The sequence below is a fragment of the Amphiprion ocellaris genome, chromosome 18 (genome assembly GCF_022539595.1).
Source record: "Amphiprion ocellaris isolate individual 3 ecotype Okinawa chromosome 18, ASM2253959v1, whole genome shotgun sequence".
In the NCBI taxonomy this organism is placed as follows: domain Eukaryota; kingdom Metazoa; phylum Chordata; class Actinopteri; family Pomacentridae; genus Amphiprion; species Amphiprion ocellaris.
This window is the reverse complement of record NC_072783.1, coordinates 1,506,399-1,533,143: the sequence shown is the minus strand read 5'-3', so window position 1 is coordinate 1,533,143 and position 26,745 is coordinate 1,506,399. Positions and strand designations below refer to the sequence as shown.

Below are 26,745 nucleotides of genomic sequence, written 5' to 3'. Positions count from 1 at the left end.
AAGCCTTTTTCAGAGTAAAAGCTGTTTTACTCTGAACACCTTTCATGTCACCATACAGTCACTTATTCAGCTAGAAGGACACTGCTGTGTTCCCATTCATTTTGCACCCACACAACTGTAATCATTTCTGAGATTGCTTCCATGAAGTTGTTATACCTATACATGTGTGTATTACTTGGAACATCTTAGTGTTTTTTTCACCTGGACCTGTGACATTGAACATTCCTACTGTTTGTGGACTGGTGGTATGTGTACTGGGTGGTGGTGTTCTGTACTTTGGCTCCTTCTCCAGCCTGCAGGTCTTTTCCTGTATATGATTTTTTTGTACTAAATGCTTATGGAAAAGACATGGTCTTAGTGTGGTTCCAATTTTTGCCAGCAACGACGCTACTTAGAATTTGCTTTCCTTCTTAATAGTAGTGATAGTTATTAGGATTTTGTCAATACTAGTATTGATACAAGGCAAGTTTGTTTGTATAGCCCCCTTCATGTCCAAGACAATTCAAAGTGCTTTACATAAAACATAAAGAGCATTACAGTGAATGGTGCTTATCGACATTGATACCTGTCATTCTATTACCAGTATTCTCCCTTAATTTACTGGGATTCAAATGTACAGTTATCATGCTTATTTCATTAAATTGCAAAGTGAGCATCGCTTCTTGTTCATTGTTGCTCACTGGACCTGGAGAGAATTAAAGGTTGATTTGTGGTTGTTGCTTCTGTGTGTTTTCTATACAGTTAATATGGAAATAGCAACCTCCAGGTTAGGGTTAGATGAAACAGTCGACTGGTCTATCACAATAACATTTATTTCAGTCAATATTGCCTTTTAAAAAAAAAAAAAAAAAAAAAAAAACTTAGCCCGAATGAAAAAAATGTTTATTTTGAATCATACAGTTGATAGTGGACTCTTGGAAACTTTCACAGAACCCACGGGAACGGTGACACAGGACGAGGAGGCAGTTTGCATTTGAAATATTGAAGTTTCCACTAATCAAGTGTCTTCTTACTGTTTGTTAAATGGTCTACTTCCTCAACATATTGTGGTTGTTTTATCTCCCAGGCCTGTTCCAACAGAGACTCACGTGTTCAGAGCAATGAATCAATATACAGATTCAGATTAGTATTATAACTGTTCATGTATCATTAGCTGTTTTCATTCTTTTGCACTTTGTCCCTACATTATCTCCTTTAACTTTCAGACATCAATATTCCCGAGCCCACAGAATTCTTTGTTTTAAGCAAGCACACCTGTAAAAGGACATTTTTGCATCATTCTTCAGTGTCTAACCATCACTGTGACTTCTTGAGAAACTGTGCCGGCTCTCATGCACACTGGGAAGCTGTGTTACGCCACATCCTGACAGGAACAATCTGTGTTCCTTTCACGGGACAGAGAGTTGACAGCTCACTTCTAGAACCCATCGAGATGCTAACTGGTTGCCGTCCCCTTTAGGGGACAGCGGGAGAGGTGAGGAGACACCTAGAATATGGCAGAGGGAAGGGATGGGTCTCGGGGGCGACGCTCTGGTGCTGGAGGACGACAGACTCTGACAGCGACTTTGTTAGCCTGTTTACACAGTCTCCTCCTATTTGCTGCAGCAAACAAGATTGTCACTCATGGATAAATAATTTAGTCGTGCTGCTTTTTTCTATCGTTTACTGTCTGCTCCCTTGCGTTAGTTGCATCTGCAAATGTTCTGCCTCCCGATAAACATTGTTCCTTATTTTGTTTTCTGTCACTAAATAATGTCAAACTAAAAACAGCTGGGGTAGCACTGTGGGTATTTAGTGTAAACCAAAAATCTACAATTTCTTCTTTGTTTTTAATAAGGATTGTGACAGCTGGTTGATTAATAGTAAGCTCTCTATTTGTATTTTTCTGTTTGGGTCAAGCAGGTGGCTGTGAAGCTCTATAGGATGTGATTCTGAACAGCAGAACATACAAATTTAAATTAAACACTTCTTTGCAAGCATATTACAGTATAGAAATGAATACTGTAATATTTCCAGTTGCTTCACTGTCTTGTTCCTGAACATACCATCTTGAGTTCCACGTGTTATCACAAATCATCTCACCAAAACAGGCCAGTGGGGAATAAAGGGAACGAGATTAAAGATGCTGATTGAACAACGTGAGACTTATGTTTGTGTTTATCTAAAAACAACCTTACCTTGCAGAAAAATAAGACAGTTCTGACTCAAGTTCCAACATGTGGTCACCACAAGATAGAGATAAAACATAACAAGAACCAAACCACACAAACAGAATAATCAAGTTTTATGTTAGTTCACCAGCAACAACAAAAGTATAAAGCAGTTGTACGTCATAGATGGTGGAATCAGATGGATTGTTTGGTAAACCAAAAGACCTGTTGTCTTGTCTAAAGTCATGAGTAATTCATAATATAAATCAACCTCTTGTTGGATTTAGTGGTTGTAAACACTGGCGATCACAAATGCCGTCATCTAGTCGTATTCCTAATACTCGAGGTCACTGAAAGACCTTTTTTTTGTGCCAAGTTGACTTGTTTCATTAAAAACTACTTGACCTTCATCCAGAATTGAAATTGAATGTCCTTAAAAGGCTCTGTTATGGGTGAGTAGAGAATATACAGGCTGCACACAGAGAACTAGACCTCACTGTGTCTTCTTCTGAGGTCCTCATCATTTTGATTTGAAAGGCTTGTTGAATGAGCCCGTCCAGATGAAGGCCTGGGTTTCACCATGGGTCACTGCCGCAAATACAAATCTGCCAGAGGTGCTGATGGCTGCTGTCATGTTTGAGAGAACAGTGAGAGCCTTCATCTGCGTCTTTTCCTTATCGCATCTAATTTCCAAGAGTGCATTTTCTCGCAGATCTTCAGGAGCCGTATTGAAGCTGACACACACAAATTCACACCCGTTCCAGTCTCGTTGTGGTCAGCCACAACTGCGGCTGAGAAAAATCTAAACACTGACATTCTCTCAAACGTACACATGGTCATGCACATGCCTCTTTTTCAACTGCGCCCAAACTGTTGAGAGGCTGTCAAACTGCATGTCATGTCAGTCACACCCTCACAGTTATTTGCAAAATGCCCACTGATGGCGGAAAGGACTGTTTATTTCTTTTTAAACAAGTGACCACACACACACACACAGCCCAGCTCCATGTATTCAACATTCACCGATATGTTTTCCCACAGTATGTCAGACTGAATAGAAAGCAGCCAAGTGTGTTCACAGCTAATGGTAATCAGGAACCGGAGTGAAATGCCCTCATTAGTAGCAATGTTAACTTATCAGGCCGAGACTACAGATATGGCTGACCAGCTTTCCAAAGGAATTCCTTGTGTTTGTCTAGTTGATACGTTTACAGTGGAGTGAAAACGAATGTCTCAGCCAGCATGGCCTAATGTCTAGTTCCGTTTTCAATGATACCAAACAGTTTTCTGCAAATATTTGATACTCAAACCGTTTCCCCCAAGAATAATACCACAAGTCCAGCTTCAGATTCAACTTCATAAAACATTCCCAGGGCTAATTCATGCTTTCTACAGATGTGCACACAGCTCTGTTCTTACTACAAATATGACACATCGCTCCTTATGATGAACACAGAAAAACATACAGGATATAGCAGCTGCTTATACAATGAATATCCCTGAGCTGTGCAGGATTTCTGGAGAATTTAGAGCTTCCTACTGTGTTTGGTCTTCGTTGATGGAAAGCATGTACAAATCAAAGCTCCTCCAAAGTCCAGCAGCGATGAATTCAGTTACAACTGTGTCAGTATTGATTCATAAAGGTGTCAGGCCCCAGACTATTTTTGTACATTTTCTCCTCATATCAAATATTTTGTTTTAAACACCACTTGTTTTCCTGTTTTTCCATTTGCAGACACAGATTTTGAGCTGCACATGTACCTGTGCAGATTTAGGTGGATGACAATATTTACAATTGGACTAAAGATGGAATTTAACTTAATGGCATGACGTAGGACTTTAACCCTCCTGTTGTTCTCATTTACGGACATCAAAAAATAGTTTCCTTGTCTGAAAAAAATCCAAAAATTCAGCAAAAAAATTCCACAAATTTCTGAAAATTTGCAAAACCCTTCAGGAAGAAAATTCCAATAATTCCTTAAAAGTTTTATTTTAAAAAAATCCCCCAAATTTGGCAAGAAAATTCTTGTAAATATTTTTCAAAAAATGAGTAAAAATCTTCCAGAAAATCCTAAAAATTTCTAAAATGATTACATATGTATCAGTAAAATTTCTAATATTTTCTTTAAGAACATTCACATAAAAATCAACCAAAATCCAGCGAATTTCGCTGGATTTTGGTTGATTCTTTTGTTAATGTTCTTAAGAAACATTTTTAATATTTCTTTTTTTCCACCAAAAAATGTTCAAAGATTTCCCAAATATGTTGAAAATGGACACCAGTAGTTTCACTGTGAAAATATTTTTTTTCCCCACATTTTCAAACCTTAAACCGGGTCAATTTTGACCTGCAGGACGACATGAGGATTAAAATGTATAATTTTAGCGTCAGTGTTGCGGTGTATGAAGTAAGACACATTACCTCAAACACATCATACAAAAAGGAAACTTGTGCAGTTCTCACTTTCCATGACTAATCTACACAGGAAATCTGTCTCATGGAGCATAATTTACACCAATTTAAGGGTACTTGGATACACTGATGTTTTATTTAGCTTTATGCACAAGACACTGAGTTTCTTAACACACAGGTAGACATGACACTGAAAAAACGGATCAGAGTGGAAATATTTCAGCTCCATAAGACGGGACGTCGACCAAAAACAGCTACTGTGTCGAAACAATCTTGCAGTTGTTGCTACTGCACAAAGTAGCACAACTGATTAGTTTAACCTTTTAAATCGGCACCACAAAGCTCTGTATGATGAGAGCAAAGCCAGATCTGAAAGCCATCCAAAGCAAAAGACTCAATTTGAGGGTTTTTCCAATGTTAGGCCACATTTTTAGCCTTTTTTAAATTGTTTTTTTAATTTTAAATTCAGATGCACTCCCCTTCAAAAATCAACCCAATCATTTCTGAATAGTTAATTTAATCCCCTGGTGATTTTCATATCATAATATATGTGACAGAAAAACAAAATTTCGCTGTCATTTAATTCTGATATGGTGCAGCCCAACATGGTGCTTTTTTTTTTTAACAAAGTGACAAATTGTGCAGTCATGGTTGAAGCTAGCAGTCTCCAACCACTGGGCTGCGGGTCATTTGGTACCGGGCTGCACACAAATAATAAAAACGCATTATTGGTTATTTTAGTTCCTGCGGAATTTACATGGCATTTTATTTTGAAAAATGACTAGATTGTCTTCCTGTCACTTCCGTCTGTGCTTGCTTCCCGCAATTGATTTTGTCATTTTTCATGCCCAAAATTAAATGAAGCCGTCAATCTAACCTCTGACAAAATTAATAGAAACCATCTCTGGAGAGCTTCTTGAAAAAGAGTGAGAGGCTGACAGAAGTAAGTAAGAAGTAAATACGTATTTAGCAATAAAAAGCAATTTTATTACTTTAGGAAACCACGATTATTTGTTATGCGCGCGATGACCAGTCTTGCTTGAAAGCGATCCGTGGTGCAAAAAAAGTTGGAGACCACTGGTCTAAGCTATTAAGTGCTAGCTGCTCTTTCTGTGACTTAAAACAAACCCTTTAATAAAATATAATTTTCTTAGAGACGGTCCCCTGAAGGTTTGCTGTCATCTCTACCGCCTCCCCAACAAGAGTTTGCCTTGTAATCCGAGTCCTCCTTCACACTAGGAGGCACTGTAGCCCGGCCACAATGCGCTGTAAATGATGAAAATAATGATGTTGTATGACACACAAGGAATGCAAGATGAACTATGGCATCACTTCTAAACCCAAGGCGTATATTCCCCCAGGCGCCTGGCCCAGCAGCTCAAGACGGCCTCCTGTGCGGAACAGAATTGGATAACACTCATTTATCTTCAGTTGTGCACCAGAACCCTCACATTATTTATGGAGGCAAAGCAGAAGCTGTCAAAGCCTCCCTTGATCAGATGAGTTAGAAGAAAAGGCGTCATGTATCAATAATCCCCTACTTTCAGCATTTTCTTTGTTTTCTCTTGTTTCAAGCTTTATCCTCCTTTTGTTCCCAAAAACCTCATCCCTCTCCGCGGCCCGGTCACCCAATGTAGCACGCCTCTGCCCTGCAGTCAAATTTCCCAGATCCAGCCCATATCTTCACAGGCAGAGGGACTGATTATTGGCGGGGCAGAGGTAATGCGGCTCTGCTCAGCATTAATTGGCTGATTAACATGAGGACAGTTTAGCACTTCACTGTCCCACACTCAGCCCATTAATCAAGAGCGAGGCTGTGCCAGCTGAACTGCTGCCAACGGCTCCACACAGACCACCATAAAGAGAGCTAGAAGAGATGTGGGTTCAGCTGACAGGGAGACGTGATCCACTCTTTGGCCAGACTCAGTACTGCAGTCGCCAAAGTGGTCCCAGAGAAGAACAAAGGCAGAAGTTGGTGTGTAGCAGCAGGATATAATGTAGTAGGGATGTTTAGACAACCAAGAAGTAGGAATAGTTTCAACCTGGCAAGCTTTTGATGCTCTGGACCCAAATATGTGGTGATTCTGTGCACATAAATGAGTCACTGTGAATATATACGAGGGCTCATCAACTGTGAAAAGATGTTTCAATCATAAGTTATTTTTTAATTTTGTTTTTCAATTTGAAACCAATCATGAATTTACCAGCACAAGCAATTTGAACTTTTCCTTTTTAATTAACCCTCATGTCGTCCTGTGGGTCAAAATTGACCCATTTTAAAGTTTGAAAATGTGAGAAAAAAATATTTTCACAGTGAAACTTCTGATGTCCACATTTTCAATATTTTTGGATAATCTTTGAACATTTTTTGGTGGAAAAAAGAAGCTAGTAGCTGCTAGTCAATATCACCTGCTTGTGCAAGTAGATAATGTTATTTTTTTAACGCTAAAACAAGGGTCCCAAACATGCGGCCCGCGGGCCAAAGCTGGCCCTCCAGAGGGTCCAATCCGGCCCACAGGACGACTTTGCAAAGTGTAAAAATTAGAGACGACATTAACTGCAAATTTTAAACTTGTAAAACTATAAATTTTAAATAATTTCCAGACCATGACAAGCTGTTCTTCTCAAAAAGTGAAATGCTAGATTGCTCATTGTTCTTTTGTTATTGTGTCTCATTTTTGTAATATTTTATCTTGTTTTTGTTGTTTTTTTGTCTGACTTTTGTCGTTTGTTTCACGTTTTCGTTGTTTTGTTTCTTGTTTTTGTCGTTTTGTTTTTGTTTCGCTCGTGTTGTTTGTATATTTTTGTTGTCGATTTGTGTCTCGCTTTTTTCATTTTGTCTTGTTTTTGTCGCTTTAACTTTTTTGTCTAATTTTGCCTCTTTCTTGTTTTGTTTTGTGTCGTTTGTCTCATTTTGTTTCTCATTTTTGTCATTTTGTGTCTGATTTTTGTAATATTTTGTCTTGTTTTTTGTCTGACTTTTGTCGTTTTGGTCAGAAAGTAAAATACTACATCATTCAGTTCCAGATATCTGTGAGTAAATGTTGTGTTCCTTTGTAGACACTTTGTGATCTGGAAGTTGTAATGTCTAAATGATAAACTGAGGCATACTATTGTTGAATTTTAATTTATTTTTCTTAAGAAATTTCAGGTTGTTCATAGTGTTTTGTGAAAAGTTCTTAAATGTGAATATTTTCAGAATGTACTTTTTGCACTAAAACAAAGGAAACATTTGGAGTTGTGGTTATTTATGGGTTATTATGCTGTGATTTTACTGGTTTGGTCCACTTGAGATCAAATTGGGCTGAATGTGGAACCTGAACTAAGATGACTTTGACACCTCTGCTCTAAAAGAATACTTTCAGAGACCCAAATTCTTTGTTCTGATGAGGTGCCAAGACATTCAGCATTAGAGGTATTTGTTTTCTAGTTATTCAATACAAAGTGAAGCAGTTGAGTTTATGTTGTGTTTTGTTTGTCACGATGTAAAGCAGAGAAGTCGCATGCATCGTTCAGTCATTTATCTGTCGCAAAGTAATTGGCAATTAAAATATTTGCAGTGGAGCGCCTTATGTAAACAGTAATTTATTTAATAATAATTTTAGCAGCTGTGGGTGGGTCTCCTTCTGCACGCCACAAATAGAATCTAATTCTGTGGGAAACGCAGCATTTCATCACACCAGTAGATCGCAGAAGGCGAGGATCCCCAGACACATCTGCCAGCTGTCCACATGGAGCATTCCAGACACAGACGCAAGTTTTTATCTTTCACCTCCACTATAGATAGTCTGATCTAAATATTACCATTTTCTCAGTCACGGAAATGAAGTGATGGAGATGCCCTCAATTCGGACTCTCTTAAAACCAGACCACGTCCAACCTGAGGACAAAAAACTCCCGTATGGAGGTCATGCATGTATCATTTGATAAATTTTAGCACGATTTAATGGCACAGTGCCTTTTATAGATTGGGATCATCAAAAATCTATTGTATATCCGTGCATGTATAGTTGAATCCATGTTATGGCCATAATCTCCACTGGTGCATCATTTACAGCCATCTGCATTCATTAAGTTTCTGCCTCTTCATCTCTTCTCTTATTTGCTGTTAATTATTTTACATTTTCTGTCTTTATTCTTATTTCGTAACGCCGCTGCTCTAAACACAGAGACGTGCAGGTTCATGTTAAGGGTTTAATTAGTACTCTGGAAGCGTTTAACAGGTTCTTCAGGCAAGCGGTGAAAAATCACAGCATTGCTCACATAGCTCTGAGACTATTCATTTGACTCAGGAGACATCAGTAGCATTTCTGTGACAGCTCAGCAGTCCCACCTCTACAACAGAAACACCTTGAAATGACCTTGATCTGCCGTACCGTCGTTTGTGTTGCGACTAGTCGGGTTTGCCTGGCTTGTCTGTTTTTGTTTCATTTCTTTTCTTTCATTTGACTTCAAAACATTGTGAGCGTCTGCCAGTGCCGTTGAATTGACTTCTGAGGAAAGCTTAATCTATGTAAATCTTTGACTGCTTGTTTGTCAAGTGGCTGATCAGAGACAGTTCACAGTTGGTGTTGAAGGGGGCTTTGAGAGCTCTCGTGCCTTTTTTTAAGTAGACTTGGCTGGTGTTCGTCGGAGCACCGCCCGCCCTCGTGGATGTTTGAGTCTGCCATTCAGCTCTGATATGCAAACAGGTGACATTCTGACAAGTGATGACTTGTGGTTGTTGGGTTTAGGCCGTGCACCTGGGTTTCACTCGGCAAAGCGAGAGAGACACGCTGTTTGAGCCAGCTGATGTTTCTGTGTGCCAAAGCCTTACAGCTGCTTCGCTGTTTCCCTGCGTCTGTGTTTAGGCACACTCTTGCTTCTTGAGTAAACACAGTGTGCAGTTACTATATCGCTTCTACGACCATCTCTGCACTTCCTATTGTTGTATTTGCTTTCAGATCAGAGATGCGTTTGCCATACTGGAGCGGTGCAGCCTGAGGAGTTGTAGGTGCACAATCAAGATATTCATTTCCCCTAATTAAGGGGCTCTACAGACCACCTTCATGGAATTTTCTATGCAAAAAGATTTTTTTTCTACACATTTTATCAAATCTTTGCCCTTCAATTATGCTGCCTGAGTGTTTGAATTACAGTCAGAAAAGAGATACAATTTGTGGTTTTGTGCCTCCGTAAATTATATCATGATACAAAGTGAAGTTGTTCTCTTGAGCTTCTACACAAGAATAGGAAATGCCTCCCCACAGCCTGTTATCAATTGAGCCCTGGTGGTTGGCGGTGGCTCACGTTCTGTCTTTGATAGCTCCGAGGATCTGGCAGCTGAACACACCCTCTCCTCTGCTTCTCACTTTGGTCTCGCCTGTTTTCCGTCCTCATCATCTGGCAGATAATTGTCCCTAGAGTTATGGGTTTGGTGTGTGTGTGTGTGTTCGTAATTGAAAGCAGCAGCCGTCTCTCCATAGCTTCCGGTTCGGTCACCCCACCCATCTGTCTTTGTATGGCCAATCCATAGGGTTGGGGTTGGTATTGATTCGGGGATTTTTTTGAGGCAACTCTATTGTTGTCTGAAGCCTAATTCATTTATGAGCTTTTGTTTGTTTGCTCTAGACACACGGCTTATTAAATATTTCTCGTTTGTTGCACTGCTCAGCGCTGTCAGTGAAGAAACGATGAGTGAGCCGCAGATCAGCAGCTCAACAGTAGCATCCAGTTTCAGTTAGATTTGTTGTAGTGTGTCAGAGTGAGGCGAGCAGAGTCACATTAGGTTAAAAACAAATAAGCAAAGGTCTGTTTGCATCTGTTTAAACAGAAATTGAGCATCAGAATATTGGTAATGTTGGACAAAAAATAATTTCTAAACCTTCCTACAAACTCCACTAATGCTACTTTTTCCAGAAAAGTTTATGGGAAAACAATGCCAGATACAAGATACCGTTAAAAGCTTAATAGTATTTTTCTATCTACCCACATATCTAGAGGGGATCTTCAACAATGTCCACCTTAATGTAGTTAGATGGATCTAATTAGTTTAACCCTCGTGTTGTCCTGCGGTCAATATTGACCCATTTCAAAGTTTGAAAATGTGGGGAAAAAATATATATTTTCACAGTGAAACTTCTGATGTCCACATTTTCAACATTTCTGGGAAATCTTTGAACATTTTTTGGTGGGAAAAAAAGAAATGTTAAAAATGTATGTGAATGTTCTTAAAGAAAATAGAATTTTTACTGATATATATGGAATCGCTTTAGATATTTTTAGGATTTTTTTGGAAGATTTTTACTCATTTTTGAAAATATTTGCAAGAATTTTCTTGCCAAGTTTGGAGGATTTTTAAAACAATAATACTTTTAAGTAAAACTTTTAAGGAATTATTGGAATTTTCTTCCTGAAGGTTTTGCACATGTTCAGAAATTTGGGGAATTGTTTTTGCTGAATTTTTGAATTTTTTTCAGACAAGGAAACAATATTTTGGTGCCTGTAAATGAAGACAACAGGAGGGTTAAAAACAAATAAGCAAAGGTCTGTTTGCATCTGTTTAAACAGAAATTGAGCATTAGATTATTGGTAATGTTGGAGATAAAATCCTTTCTAAACCTTTGTCCCTCTACAAACTCCACTAATGCTACTTTTTCCAAATAGGTTTATGGAAAACTAATGCCAGATACAAGAGACTGTTAAAAGCTTAATAGTATTTTTATATCTACCCACATATCTAGAGGGGATCTTCAACAATGTCCACCTTAATGTAGTTAGATGGATCTAATTAGTTTAATGTAGTAATAAGAAAGGAGTTTGAGGTCTATGCTAAAAGCCATAACCATTGACCATCATTGGGTAATTTCACGGTCAAGTTATCTCTATTCATGGCAGGAGAAGACCCGTTAACTCTAGACCTACCTGCAGCAGCACATGTGCATGCACACCAAACACAAATGGCCCAATTATTTTGATGCCATCACTGTAACACATGGCAGTGTTGGGCGGAAATAATGACATGGGCTGAGAGGGCCGCTGATGCGAACCAGATGAGGCCCCGCCGACTTAAAAGGCAGAGAGGGAGGAACAAGCGTAGGACTGGACAAACTGAAATGACAATACAGCAACGCACGGTGGGGTCGACCGAGTGGCCGAGATTCGCATTAAATCATCTGCATATGCGACAGGTTCACCCAGATAACGGCAACACTGCAGATACTCTCTCATACTCAAAAATCTCTCTTTGCTTCCTGTTTTATTTACTGTACAGGTGCATTAGTACATCTGTGCGCAATATCTGGGTCTGCTTTTCTTTACATGTGGGATGATGTTATTGGAAACTAAGTGGATCCTTTTTATGTGAGCAGAGTTGCAGCGAGCTTGGCCCCAGGCCGGCCCCAGGCCTGCTTCAGCTCTGATTTGCTCAAGCCTGGCCACAAAGTGCATTTCTCTCTCATGCGGCCCCTGACCTCCTGACGCATTTCCTGACCCAGGAAATAGAATTAACACCTTGGTCTGGGCCTTGGGGTCCGACAGCCGCATACACAGCTGTGCATTAGCCGTAGCCCAGTCCAGACCCAGCAGACTAGAACACCAGTATGACTGAACCAGAGGTGGACAAGAGAGGAGAGGTTTTCTTTGGAGCATTTCAAGAAAGCCTGTTCCAGTTAATTTTAAAGTATTTCTGTGCTTTTGACATTTTAGTGCATCTCTGGAACCAAATAAAGAAATAATATTTACATATTTTTTCTGTGTTGCATGACCATAAATGACTGTTTCTTGTATTATTTAACCTAATTTCATCTTCGTCTTTTTTTTAAGTTGTCATATCATGTGACTACGGTCCATTTAGATTCAGAAATCAAAGGAAGTTCACGATTGATTCTTGTAAAGTACAACATAATGGAAAAACCTGACAACTCAAGATGGGGATTCAAGGCTGCCATTTTTTTGTATTTTCACCCCCCCGATCTGAGAGGTGTAACCCAGTGCAGACATATAAGAAGGCCAAGTTGTTATCAGCATATTTCATCTTTTCTCTCGTGATTTTTATTAGGAACTGGACTCCAAGTTGATGTCGATATCTTGTGCATCAGACATTAATGAACTAATACTTTATTCCTGCAACGCTTTATCAACACGGACCACTTTACTTTGTATATAGTACTTTGATTCTTTTTATTTTTTAAGAGTATTTTTATCTATTTTTATTCTTATTTGCACTGCTGCTAATTGTCGTATTCTTCCAGACAAATTTTGTTGTACTTCTGCACAATGACAATAAAGTCTCTTTATCTTTAATGGTGCAGCCGACTTCCTAATAACCTTAACAAACAATAATCTATACAATATGAATTGCAATGCATTCATCCAGGGTTTCTTTAATAAAATGATGCTGCTCCATTGCCACGAGTGTAGAAAATCCTGGAACTAAGGTTTAAGACAAGAAAAGTGGATTATCTGTTTATTAGATTCTTTATGCGGACCGTATATCAGAAGGAATGAATCTTGATATTCCACAGTGTAAGTGTTTTATCTGTTTTCTTCATTAGTCGGAGGCTTTTATCAGGCAAGCAAATACACACATCTATGTGCATTTGCTCACTTACACACACACACACACACACACACACACACACACACACACACACACACACACACAGATTAGCTAGTTCCTGCGTTTAAGCACCCCATATGTTTGCATTTTAGTCACACATTGCCAATCTCATGGGAGCACTTTGAAGCATACTCCTCCAGAGCAGATCATAAAACAGGAGTATAAGTAGTTTTTCACATAGTTGTATCCCAGAACACCCCCACCTCCACCACCTCCCACCCGACAGCTCGCTGCCTCCACCTTCCACCTCCAGTCCATTTACTCTCCAAATGCAGAATGAGCGTTTGGTTCAGAGGTTTGCTGTGACCAGGCATGAAGTGGATCCACTCCCATTGTTTCTCTTCATATGTTGCATAGAAAGACCCTCTAAGGGAGTGACGGTGGAAGTCTTGCTCTATGATGAACGCTACATTTCGTGCTGCTATAGTCTTTATAAATTGACCGAGCTGACATGCATTTCTTTAAAAGCTAACGGCACCAACATATGTTTAAAATATGCCACAATGACTTTTTCTGTCCCTTCAGATCTTTGCATGTGCAGATTGTTTGCAACATGAAGACACATTTTTCTGTATCTCAGCCCAACTTTTTCACCTCAACGCTGCTGAAAACTCATTTGAATTTCCTAAACCACATCTGTACCTCTTTAGCTGCAGTGTAGGAGGTGCGCAAGAACTACACATAAAACACTTCAACTGCTTCTACAGTGTAGTGTTAAACTGAGATTTAACAGTCAGACTGATGAATATTCACCGCTGCCTGCAGTAGCACAAGATAAATGATATGTCACAGTATGTTTCCTCCTTTGTGTGATTGTGTGTGGAACATTCAGTGATGTGTTTGTGTGTTTCCCACTTGTTGTCTAATGTACTTGTTGTTCCGTCTCAACAGTACTTTGAGATGCCTTTCGACTCCAACATGAACCGTACAAAGAACCGTCCCCTGGTCAGAGGACAGATCAGGTACAGTTTTCTTTTTTTTTCCTTTCTTTCTTCCCTATTTGACCCTGTGAACATCAATTTTGTGCTCCTGTCACATATTTTACTCACAGAGGGCTCATTTTCCTCTGCAGTATAACATCCTGCACCTCTATGAGAACAGCACGACCCTGGTTTAAAGTGGAGAGAACTTTTTTTTTGTTTGTTATTATATATTGAGTCAGTCATGGCTACACAGTTGCACCAAGTGTTGCAGAATATGTTTTTTTTTTTTAAACAAATCTGGTTACTACAAAAATTTTTTGATATATTATTTTTATAAAAGTCATGATTTGAAGGTTAAATTATTAATATAAATTATTTTACAAGCAGAATGATAAATGTTGGAATTTTGATAAGATAACTTGCCTTTCAAACCTGCCAATGGACTTCTAGGGTTCAGAAGCTTAACAGCATTTTCCCTACAATCCTCTGTATGGATGATTTTGCATAGCAACCCCGTTTACACTTTTTAAAAGACTGATTGACCTGAGAACGTACAGGAAGAGAGTAATGCACCAACTGAGCATGTGCGAGGATTGACTTTAGGGCAGAATCAGCCCAGAAACACCACATGACGGCTACTACTCGGCCACCTAAGTCGCCTTTTGTACACTTCGTACTGGGTAAATGACGATGTGCACCACTGTTCTCCTGCTCGCTGATCTGATCCTTACCTTGGGCTTCAGAGAGATATTTTTCCTGGAGTGAAACACGACCTAACAGCTCGTGATGTCAAAGCCTGTGTGCATTTGCAGGCAATATTCTAATGAAGCTTAAATAAAACAGCAGCACTGAGCACACATCCCATATTGATTTCCACCCTTCAGTCATCTTTAGTCATTGAGTTGTTATAGCGTTGAAGGAGACTAGTAGCTGTGTATGCAGATTAGTGGCAGACAGAGATGATTCTCTGCTTTACACCTGTCAGGTGTAATTTGATGTTAACAGGCTGGAGAGGAGGCAGGAGGAGGTCGAGGGTCGGGTGTAGTTTGCCTGCCACCTTTAGTTTGCTGCCTTTACTGTTCAGATGTCAGATAACCTTTGTATTGGCGCTCGGTGAACTTTCATGCAGCGCCACGCTCCTGCAAGTCTCACTCGGTGACTTGATCCGCTCGTCTCTACCTGCCTCTCTGAGAGACTGCCTCACTCCAGCTGCAAGCAGATGCACAGATATTCAGCAGACACATGTCCTCTCATTGTGCCAGGAAACTGCCTCTCCTTTCGTTTTTATTCAGGAAGATCCAAAACAAACTACCTGTTGACACAAGAAGACCCTCCGCTGATCCCTGCAGACACCAGAACAGAGGCTGAATACCTTTTGTTGCTAGTATACAGGGTGTCCATAAAGTCTTTACAATTTTAAGAATTTATTACAAAGTTGCAGTTGATAAGATATCTTAACCAGATTTGTTTTATTGTAATAAATGGTTGTCAAAGTTTTTTCTACCTCATTTAATACATCTCTATATGGGCACCATTAGTTGCACAAAGCACATCAAGACAGTACTTGATTTCTTGCCATGTTTGCTGTAGCATAGAGTCATCAGTGGTGGCAATGGCACAACACTGTCCCTGTCTCCATAAATTTCTTGTGTCATGCATGAATTGAAGGACATGATGGTGAATCTCTTCCATACTTAGTTCTGTAGTTTTGCTGAGTCTCCACATCCGATTTTGTCTCAATAAACCATGATACACATTGTGTGCCTTCTCTTGAGAAGTAGCCATTTTTTAGGGTTTCATTTAACAGTACCTCTTTCATCAACAGGATACCTGAAACCCACAATTTCAATGTGACTACAAACTTTAATAAACACTGATTACAATAAAACAAATCTGGCTAAGATATCTTATCAGCTGCCTTTGTAAGAAATTCTGAATATTGTAAAGAGACTTTATGGACACCCTGTATTACCAGCTTCATCGCCACTTTACAGCCGTACCTTCACCCACAGATCTCTCATCTCAGTTTTAGGAATTCTCCATTGACACGCTGTTTAAAAGTGGACACTCACACTGTTGAGGTGGTTATTGGAAATATTTTGCTGCTGTCTAAACACAGCCTCTTCTCTCTGGCTTTTAGTCCGTCTCTGACAAGAGGAGGTATACGTCTGTCTGTCTCTGACACAAACAGAGACGCTTTATCTCTCGCTCTGTGTTTCTCTCTGTCTCCTTTCTCTTCCTTCACACATACAATCTCGCGTCAGGACAGAGAACAGATGGGAAGCTGGACTGTCCTGTCAAACAAGCCATCAGAAGGCCACATTTTACACATTCTCCGTGTTGCCTTCACCACGGGGTTTTGCATGAACCCATGTCTGTCCTGACAGGATCTGCTCTGGCCGTTATGACGTCGGTGTTGGAAAGAGTCTGTCTCGTCAGGACGACTGTTGTGTCTCATCCTTCCTGTCGTTTTTTGGTCTTTTGGGAAATGCGGATGACCGTTGCTCTTTCTTTGTTGTGGTCCTGTCTGGTTTGAAGCTTCCATTTGTGGTGATGCTAAAATACTTTCAGCTTGGCGAAATAAGGAGTACAGTAGATCGTTCTGAGTCTCCCTCGGGAAGATAACACACACTGCAATTGTTGAAGCAAAGACAGTCTGGGAACCACAGCAAAGTGGAATCACAATGTGTGTGTGTGTGACGTTAAAGGCTGTTGCCAGTTATTCTCACTAAGACGAGGTTTAAACAACAAATCTCATGGTCTTGTTGGAATTTTGAGATTCAGTTAAATTTCTATATCTGAAGTCAAGACTGTCAGGAGAAATATTACTGCTTTTTTAAAAAAATCACCCACAAGGATGGATAGATAGACACTTTATTCATCTACTTGGGGAAATAAAAGATATCCAGCAGCTCACAAATGTTACATTTAAGAAAAATGAAGAAAATAATATGCAAATACCATGCAAATTATGCTGGTTGAAGAAATAAAGTCAAAATTGTGCTGGTATTTTCCAATAAAAAAGAGATAAAAAATAATAACAATAACATAGAAGCAAGTTTGTTGTAAAATGATGTTGCTTTCTTTGAGTAGAAATTAATTTGTCTTGTTCTACATACAGAACTACATGTCAGTCACCCTCAAATCTTTTTGCATATTTGGCCATTCCAGTCAAAGCGAGTGTTTTTCATTAGTGTCTTAGTTTTTTCTGTGTAAATCGCTGCACAACTTTGTAAGGAAAACTGTTCTTGATGGATTTCTTTTGGACGTTTTTGAATTCATGTCTCCATCAATCTTCAGGGAGCGTGCCTTTATTTGTATTTACTCTGTCTTGTCCTTCGGTATGTTCTCTGCTCTGGTTGTAAAGACAGAATAAATCTTTATATGTTTGTGGAAGTCGTAGTAATTTGCAGTCTGTTTCCAGTTTTACACCAACCCCTGAAGCCGCTGGTGTTTCCGGTCAGGCATTGAACAGTTGTTTTGTTTCCTTTGCCCTCTCTGACCACTGAAATATTCCCCTGGTAACCGGCTTTAAGTACACTCATCTTGTTTCTTCAAGCTGATGGGTGAAACTCTTGTGCTTTAGTGTTGGAATCCCTGACCTTGACTGTGGTCTAACCATACGGCCTCATCTTGGGCTTTCCCTGTTGACTTTACCTAGCTGACGTTGTGACTGCGGCTGTGTCAGACTGTAAGCGCCGGACAGTAAAACCCACCTCAGGCCGAGTGACGTACCGCCTTCCCTGACCCCCGCTGAGCCAAGCCCACAGCCAGACTGTCAGCAGCCCATAGCCAGCCTGCCCGGCCCCATCCCAGCCCACATAAAACAGACATAACACCACTAATCACATTAATGCCCCCATCTCCCTGCACGGCCACACCACCAAAATAAAAGCCCTGTTTGCTTTTTTTGAAGAAAAAGGCCTGCGTTTGGTCAAGATTTTAATCTCCCCCTCTTTAATTTATGGAGCATTTACTGGTGAATTTGAACCAGACCTCGCCAGCGCTGCTTTCAGTTAGAGACCAGAGGGGAGGAGGAGGAGGAGGAAGTCTTCATCCGGCTAAAAGCCTGAGCCACAGTGGCTTTCTTCAGCTAGTTTTGATCTCCGGCGTGTGCACATGCTCTTCATTTTGCAGGGCTACTTTTATCCCTGACAAACTCTTATCAGATGAGTTTCCCTCCCGTTTTGAGACTCGGCCATCGCAGGGCTGCTGAACACCAGCCCCCGTAGCTCTGCGTCTGTCTGTGGTGAACATGTGGAGCTGTCGTTGTCTTATCTGGTGTCTGCACAAACCCGCAAAACTTCATCATCCCCATAGTTCAGTCCCCATGGTAGCGATGAGCTTTTTTTTAGGGGCGTAATGATGCATCGCAAGACGGTTAAAAATTGATACAAATGTGTGACGATTCAAGTCAGCTGAGATGAAAACAAATCGCGATGCCTTTTTTAAACAGCGGAGAGTTTAATCTACTTTAGAGTTCACTTGATTGATGTCTACGTCACTGTCAGGTATTCAGACAGAACGAGAGACGTGGCGGATTTTGAAATCGATGCACAGACGGGTTTAAGGACGGAGGTGTGACAGCATTTTAACTTCCCTGTGCCCAAAAATAAAAAAGGACGAGATTTTGTTTATTTCTATTTTTCATTTAGCAATTTTTGATGTGGGATTTGTTTTGAAAATCTTATTTATTTTTTGTTGTTTAATATAAAATATAATTTCAGTCTTTAAGAAGAGGACATACACATCATACTGCACAGCTTAGCCTGCTGCAGAGAAATAAAATTGGAATTCTCTTTATTTTGTTAAAGATAAGAGAAAATATCATTTGTAGTTTTTAGATATCTAAATATGTATATGTTTTTTTTTTAACCCTACTGTTGTCTTCATTTACGGGCACCAAAAAATATTGTTTCCTTGTGTGAAAAAAAATATAAAAATTCTGCAAAAAAATTCCCCAAATTCCTGAAAATTTGCAAAACCTTCAGGAAGAAAATTCCAATAATTCCTTACAAGTTTCCCTTAAAAGTTTTATTTTAAAAAAATCTCCCAAATTTGGCAAGAAAATTTTTGTAAATATTTTCAAAAAAATGAGTAAAAATCTTCCAAAAAAATCCTAAAAATATCTAAAGCGATTCCATATATATCAGTAAAACTTCTATTTTCTTTAAGAACATTCACATAAAAATCAACCAAAATCCATCGAAATTCACTGGATTTTGGTTGATTTTCATGTGAATGTTTTCAGAAACATTTTTAACATTTCTTTTTTTCCCACCAAAAAATGTTCAAAGATTTCCCAAAAATGTTGAAAATGTGGACATCAGAAGTTTCACTGTGAAAATATATTTTTTATTTTCAAACTTTAAAAATTTTGACCCGTTTTAAAGCTTGGAAGATTTTTTTCTCATTTTTTGAAAATATTTACAAGAATTTTCTTGCAAATTTTCATAAATTTTTGCTGAATTTTTGGATTTTTTTCAGACAAGGAAACAATATTTTTTGGTGCCTGTAAATGAAGACAACAGGAGGGTTAAACCTGATTCAGCATGTCTTCTCTTCGTTTTGCTGATTTCCCCCTCTGTTTTCTTTTTACAGCCCTCTCCATGCCGTATCGTTTGCTCTGGCCTGTGGAGTACCTGGAGTCGCTCTGCTCACGCTGGCGGTAAACCCTTTGACGGGCTTCCTGGGCGCCCTCAACATCTTCCTCTACACCTGTTGTTACACACCGCTGAAGAGACTCAGCATCAGCAACACCTGGGTGGGAGCAGTGGTGGGTGCCATCCCTCCGGTGATGGGCTGGACGGCTGCTACAGGTTGCCTAGAGCCAGGTACGACTCGAAAGCCGAGATATGCGGCGCTAAACTGCAGGTATACCACTGCAGAAACATTAAAGATTATTCAGCTGCAGGACAGTTTCAGCTTGAAGTAATTTATGAAGCACAGAGGCCAAATATTTCCTGGATGCTGCTCCTCAGCTGTGTAGATTTACTGCCTTTCTCTGCTTTATATCACAGTAAATCAGGAGTGTTTGGGTTTTGGACCATTCGAAGGATAAAACAAGCAGTTTTAAACCTCTCCAGTGAAGTGGGTTTTTAATTATTATCTGACATTTAATGAAACTTAAGGATCAGTTAGAGACACCCACCTGCCACCTCTGCATCACTAACATAATTCACTTTATGTTCATGTTTCAACTTTGCCTCTGTGATGAAATCCAAACCTGGAATATGACTGAGCTGAGTGTCTCTGCTATTTCCACTCTGCAGACACTTTGTAGGACAAAGAGCTGCTTTATAAAGTTCAGATAGTTATATTTGGCCTCCGAGACTGCAGTCTTGCCAGCTGTTTGGTGGAGCAATAAACAAAATATCTTCAGGCTTCGGACCAAATATGCAGTTTGAAGACATCATCCTGAGCTTTTGACCAATTTTGTATCATTTCATGGACATTTTACAAGCTAGTAATCCATTAAATCAAGAAAATATAATGAGAAGAATAGTTTCTTGCAGCTGTAATTGAATGATTTTGCAGGGTAATACATTTTTGTGAGCTATAAACAAAATATCTTCGGGCTTCGGACCAAATACGCAGTTTGAAGACTTCATCCTGAGCTTTTGACCAGTTTTGTTTAATTTTATGGCCATTTTATAAACAAGTAATCCACTAAATCAAGAAAATATCCTAATAAAAGCGGTTTGTTGCAGCTGTACTTGATCATACTGCTGTGTAGTACATTTCTTAGGGAACTGGCTGGGGTGCTGTTCTTGTTGGGTGGGTTCATCAGCTGATGTCACACTACATAAAGCTTCAGATTACCTGTACTTCTTTTAATGCTCTTCGTCCTGTGGCGCTTCAGTGCAGAAAAAAATACCAAATTAATGCAATGATCAGTTAAATAAGTTGGAAATACAAACACTGAAGCACTACTTTCCATTAATCTGATGGCATTTGGTCACTTTTCTGCAAAAGCTGCAGACTTAGTAGCATTTCTGTACCATTTTCAACACTTTCAGAAACTTTACGCCGTCATATTAACCGATCGCTTGATGTACAAACATCACATCGTTGGTATCAAAGTGATCTGTGTTCATAAAGCACAATGATCACTTTAACACATCACTGAAGCCAGGAATGTTCTGTATCCCATGTCTGAAAAAGATCTACTGACAACTGTACGGGTTGTATGTCAACATGTTGCTGAGAACTTCTTAATTATGCTACAAAAATGTATTTCAGTGTCCACCGATTCCTTTGCAACTCTTCAGAATCAGAAAGGTTTTATTTTTCACATGCAAGGAATTTGACTTTAAAGTAAACGATAGCATTTAGATTTTTAAAAAGTTTAGCCAGTCAGTAGGTAGGAAGCGTTACAGGACAAAAAAGTAGTAGCAGTAAATGTTATCAGAGGTTTATAAATCACAAAAAAGTAATATAATTACTTTTAGTGCGCAGGAATACACAAACACATCTCCTCAGAATGTTTAATGTTCATAGTATGCAATGAAACAACTTAAGATGTGCAAGAGGATAATAATTCTGTTTAAAAGCTGAGCGTTAATGTAAAGCTTTTCAATCTTATAGCTTTTAAATCATATCTATACTGTGGCTTATATTAAATCATTATATTTTATGAAAACAGTACAGGCTCTGAGTTTTCACTCATTTTCAGTTTTAGCATCAGAATAGAATAGTTTTATTGTCATCATACATGACGAAAATATAAATAACTACTGCTGGACGGTGTGTTGATTAAAAGCAGTAAGTAATAAAATAACATTAAATAATAAAATCAAGCATGCATATTAAACAGGACAATATTAAAAATGGCAGCATATGCAAAAGAGGCAAGATATAAACAATGTGGCAGGTAAATGAAATAAAAACTAATAAAATAGAATAAATATGGTCATAAAACTGCACATAAGCAGCATTAGAACCAGTAACCCTCCTGTTGTCATCATTTACAGGCACCAAAAAATATTGTTTCCTTCTCTGAAAAAAATACAAAAATTCTGCAAAAAAATTCCCCAAATTTCTGAAAATTTGCAAAAACCTTCTGGAAGAAAAGTCCGATAATTCCTTAAAAGTTTCCCTTAAACGTTTTATTTTCAAAAAAATTCCCCAGATTTGGCAAGAAAATTCTTGTAAATGTTTTCAAAAAATGAGTAAAAATCTTCCAAAAAAATTCCTAAAAATATCTAGTGATTCCATATATATCAGTAAAACTTCTATTTTTTCTCTAAGAACATTCACAAAAAATGATTTGTGATGGTCGATTTTTATGTGAATGTTCTTAAGAAACTTTTTCAACATTTCTTTTTTCCACCAAAAAATTTAAAAAATTTCCCAAAAATATTGAAAATGTGGACATCAGAAGTTTCACTGTGAAAATGTTTTTTTTCCACATTTTCAAACTTTAAACCGGGTCAATTTGACCTGCAGGACGACACGAGGGTTAAAAGTGACACTGTGAGTTCAGGTTTTCAGGTGTTTTGAGTTCAGGAATCTGATGGAACAAACCAAAGCGTGATGAAAAATAGAAAGCCTGTCCTTACTGTGAGGTTTTCTGTTCCATGCTGCACTTGGAATCAACACAAAAGTCCACAGGTCTGTTTATTAATCATCCACAGCCGTTCTTATATTAAAATGCTCCAGAATGTTAATGTTGACGTATAAAATAAAACACTTCTCCAGATCCTGTAGAGAAAATATTGCAGACGAGGTGTTAATTTCATGAATTTGTGTGATGGAATTACAGTCTTTTATTGCTAATGTGAGATTAAAAGTGCGTCCTTCTATCTGAAACTTTCCCGTCAGCACTTGGCCTAATATTTGGCATGCTGAGTGTGAATTAAACAAGCAGCAAATTACTGCGAGTCCCTCCGTCTCTGCAGTCTGCATCATTAATCCCCCTCCCTCCTCATTCTTCTCCTCATTCTTCTCCCCCTCCTCCTAGGTGCTTTGTTGCTGGGTGGTTTCCTGTACAGCTGGCAGTTCCCCCACTTCAATGCCCTCAGCTGGAACTTGAGAGAGGACTACTCCCGCGGCGGCTATCGCATGATGTCCGTCACCCACCCCGCCATGTGCAAGCGGGTGGCCCTGCGCCACAGCCTGGGTCTGATCGGCCTGTCCACCTTAGCGCCGGCGCTGGACGTCACCAGCTGGACCTTCCCCGTCATCTCCTTACCCATCAACCTGTACATCAGCTACCTGGCCTTCCGCTTCTACCGCAGGGGCGACCGCAGCAGCGCCAGGAAGCTGTTCTTCTGCAGCCTCTGGCACCTGCCCATGCTGCTGCTGCTGGCGCTCACCTGCAAGAATTACAGCAGGAAGCAGGAGGACGGCGCTCTGCCTCCAGCTGCTATACCTCTCCCACTGCCAGCCAACTAGTTTCCACAGATAACCCCACGCCTCCAGAGCGACTGTTTTCACCTCAATACTGCTTTCAGTCTGCTCGGAGGAGGGCTGCTCGGGTGACTTTATTTCTGCCTCTGGTGCTCTCCACACATCAGGAAACGATGTGCATCCAAACAGCCGAATTACAGCAAACACACTGAATTATTGCATTGAATGTGTGTGTACTGTATATATATATATATATATATTCTGTATTTATTTATATAGGGAGCCAGCAGTTTCTCTCTATGTTGTACATGACTGATTTAAATGACCTTGTACAGTGTAAATCGCTCCACACAGATCTCGATGTAACGCAGAATTATGTAATCAGTAGATTTGTGTTTGATTTCGGGGTCACGTGTGTAAACAATAGGAGAAATTTAACCTTATTCCGACGCAGCTTCAACCTGGTGTGTTGATCGTTGCTCGACTTTCACTTGATCCCTGTTACTTGACGGTTAATCAGCCTCGATGGGTCATGATTCGTTAGCATAATGCTTTATTTCAACATGGTTCACCGGCACCAAAACAAAGGGAATATTTCACCCCTGTACCAAACAAGGGCAAACGTTCTCGAACAATAAACACGCCATGACTGTTATTCTGTCTTTGTCTCATCATTTCCACTTAACCCTCGTGTCGTCCTGCAGGTCAAAACTGACCCGTTTTAAAGTTTGAAAATGTGGGGAAAAAAATATATTTTCACAGTGAAAGTTCTGATGTCCACATTTTCAACATTTTTGGGAAATCTTTGAACATTTTTTGGTGGAAAAAAAATGTTAAAAATGTTTAAGAACATTCACAAAAAAAAATTTATGTGAATGTTCTTAAAGAAAATATCTGAAGTTTTACTGATATATATGGAATCACTTTAGATATTTTGTAGGATTTTTTGGGAAGATTTTTACTCATTTTTTCAAAAATATTTACAAGAATTTTCTGGACAGATTTGTTTTATTTTTTTTAAAATAAAACTTTTAAGGGAAACTTTTAAGGAATTATTGGAATTTTCTTACTGAAGGTTTTGCAAACTTTCATAAATTTGGAGAATTTTTTTGCAGAATTTTTGGATTTTTTTCAGACAAAGAAACAATTTTTTTTGAGGCCCGTAAATGAAGACAACAGGAGGGTTAAAAGTCAGTTTAGAAGTTTTAAATCGTGCACAGATTGCTGCGTATCTCATCAAACTCCACACAAACCACCACCAGACCTCGTTAGGTGACCCGGCCTGCATGTAATATCTGGATTTAAGTTTCAATTATAGCCTTAGTGGATCTGCTGGCTCTAAGCACAAAATCACCGTCCCTCCAATCAGCTCTATTTAGCACGGCCACCTCTGCACCTGTCAGTCAACATGTGCTCCCCTTCCGCCGCTTTTTACCCCTAGTTTTTGGTATTTGGTTACATTTCCATCACCGCACTCGGAGAAACAAGCGCGCCCATTTCCCCCCTTCGCTGCCGTCCTCCAGCTCCATAAAAAAGGGGGCTGTAGGATTTAGCCGAGGCCGGGAGACCTGAAACGGCTCGACATCCTCGTAAAGTGTCTGACCGGATACAGAGTTTCATATCAGAGGAGGGAAAGCGGAGCGATTGAGCCAGCTGTTGCAGTCAGGGAGAGAAAAAAATACAAAACTTGAGTGGGGATTGAATGTCTTTACCAACCTCTGGTGATGTCCTGTCAGGGTTCACAGTGTCTTGTAGCATCAGCCACGAGACAAACTCCTCTTTCTTTGTTTTTTTTTTGGTTTTTTTGGGTATTTAATATTCAATCTCAGACCTGTAGCTGCTCAAGTTTTCTTCACTTTGAGCTTCTGCTCTGATAAAAGCTAAATTCATCCTTTGAAATTAGCACCAGTTCTAATTAACTGTGAAAGTTGAGGACAAGTTCACTCTCAGATGTGTAGGAGTTGTTCCAAAAAGTGACATTGTAAAGAAACAAGTGGGAGTTTTTTTAAAGACATTTTGCTTTTGTAGCTTCTCTGGATGTTTGACCTTCTCTGGACAGAATGATTTATGCGCCGAGTTTGACACAAAAGGCTGGTTTTACAGTCACTTTTCTCCATGTTCACCTTGAATTTGACTCTAAAACTGACATTTATGAGACTATTTTAAGACATTGCAACTAGTTTGCAGCCTTGTCAAATAACTATGTGGAAATGTAGTTTTAAGATGATTTTATTTAGATAAGTAGACTTTTTTTTTACACTTAAATTATTATTTGAAGGAGAATAGCTATTCAGTTGGACCACAAAGTCCTATTTGTAATAAGATCTTACTCAATTTTTTGACTTTCTGAACTTTGAATTTATCCCATTCATGCAGAAAACTTTAAAAACTCTTTGTATTATTATTTTTGAAATGCTCTTCCCCTTTATTTGACTCCTCTCTGAGCCTAAACACACGGAGCTTCCTCTTTCTCCCATTGCTGATATCACTCATTAAATCATTGCTGTGATTTGCTTGTCCGCTCAGTCTGAGGTTTGGTGCCAGAACCAACAAAGAGAAGAGCGAAATATGCATCTCTATACAGGAGAGAGTCCCCAAACAGCCATCCACAGTCAGCCCCCCAGTGCAGCAAAGCCTCGGTATCCACGCTGAGGCTCACATCAGAGGACGCAGGGGGAAATACTGTACAACAGCTCGGATTCCAGGACTCTTCAAACCAAGCAGTGAAATCTCAGGATGACGGATGACCTCTGGCCTCCTCTTCAAAGGTTGGTTGTTGCAAAATAGAATCCAAATAGCTGCAGTAATCCTAAAGCAATATTTAGACTGAAACTGTACAACCAGCACTGTAAATCTACACCCACACGTCCCTGTAGGAATATTAGGCTGAAAAGTTGCTTTGATGCCACAGAAAAAGCAGTTTTAGTGTTAAAAAAAAAAAAAAAAAACTCAGTGGATCATGAACAAGCAACAACTCATTTTGTTGTACTGTAGTTTTCTTTTTCTTAAGAGAAATGACACCTAAAAAGACAAATCCTTTCTTTAAAATACAGTTTTACGTGATATTTTGGCAGCACTTTGATCACTTTATAATTACGCGCCGTTATTTCGACTCTTGCAGCCAAAACGACAAAATGCAATAAAACATCTTTGCGCACATTTCATTCTATCTGTTACTTCGTTTTTAAAACATGAAAAATAGTCTCTGAGTGGGTCTGACTGTTTCATCCGCGGCTGAAGTTCCCGAGGTTTAAATTACAGATCTGTTTTGAGTCATCTCCAGGCAGATGAAAAGTATTCGCTGTCCCT

At 39.4% G+C, this 26,745-nt stretch overlaps 1 protein-coding gene across 1 annotated transcript in view; it reads left to right on the top strand.

Annotated features, from left to right (window-relative positions):
* LOC111563277 (protoheme IX farnesyltransferase, mitochondrial) overlaps positions 1-24,091 on the top strand; it is a 43,288-nt gene extending 19,197 nt beyond the window's left edge. Inside the window, exons 5-7 of the mRNA XM_023262285.3 lie at positions 14,054-14,124; positions 19,687-19,919; positions 23,048-24,091. Coding sequence (XP_023118053.2) covers positions 14,054-14,124; positions 19,687-19,919; positions 23,048-23,481 — 738 coding nt within the window. The 3' untranslated portion in view covers positions 23,482-24,091. The remainder of the gene's footprint in view (positions 1-14,053; positions 14,125-19,686; positions 19,920-23,047) is intronic.
* Positions 24,092-26,745: the final 2,654 nt, after the last annotated feature.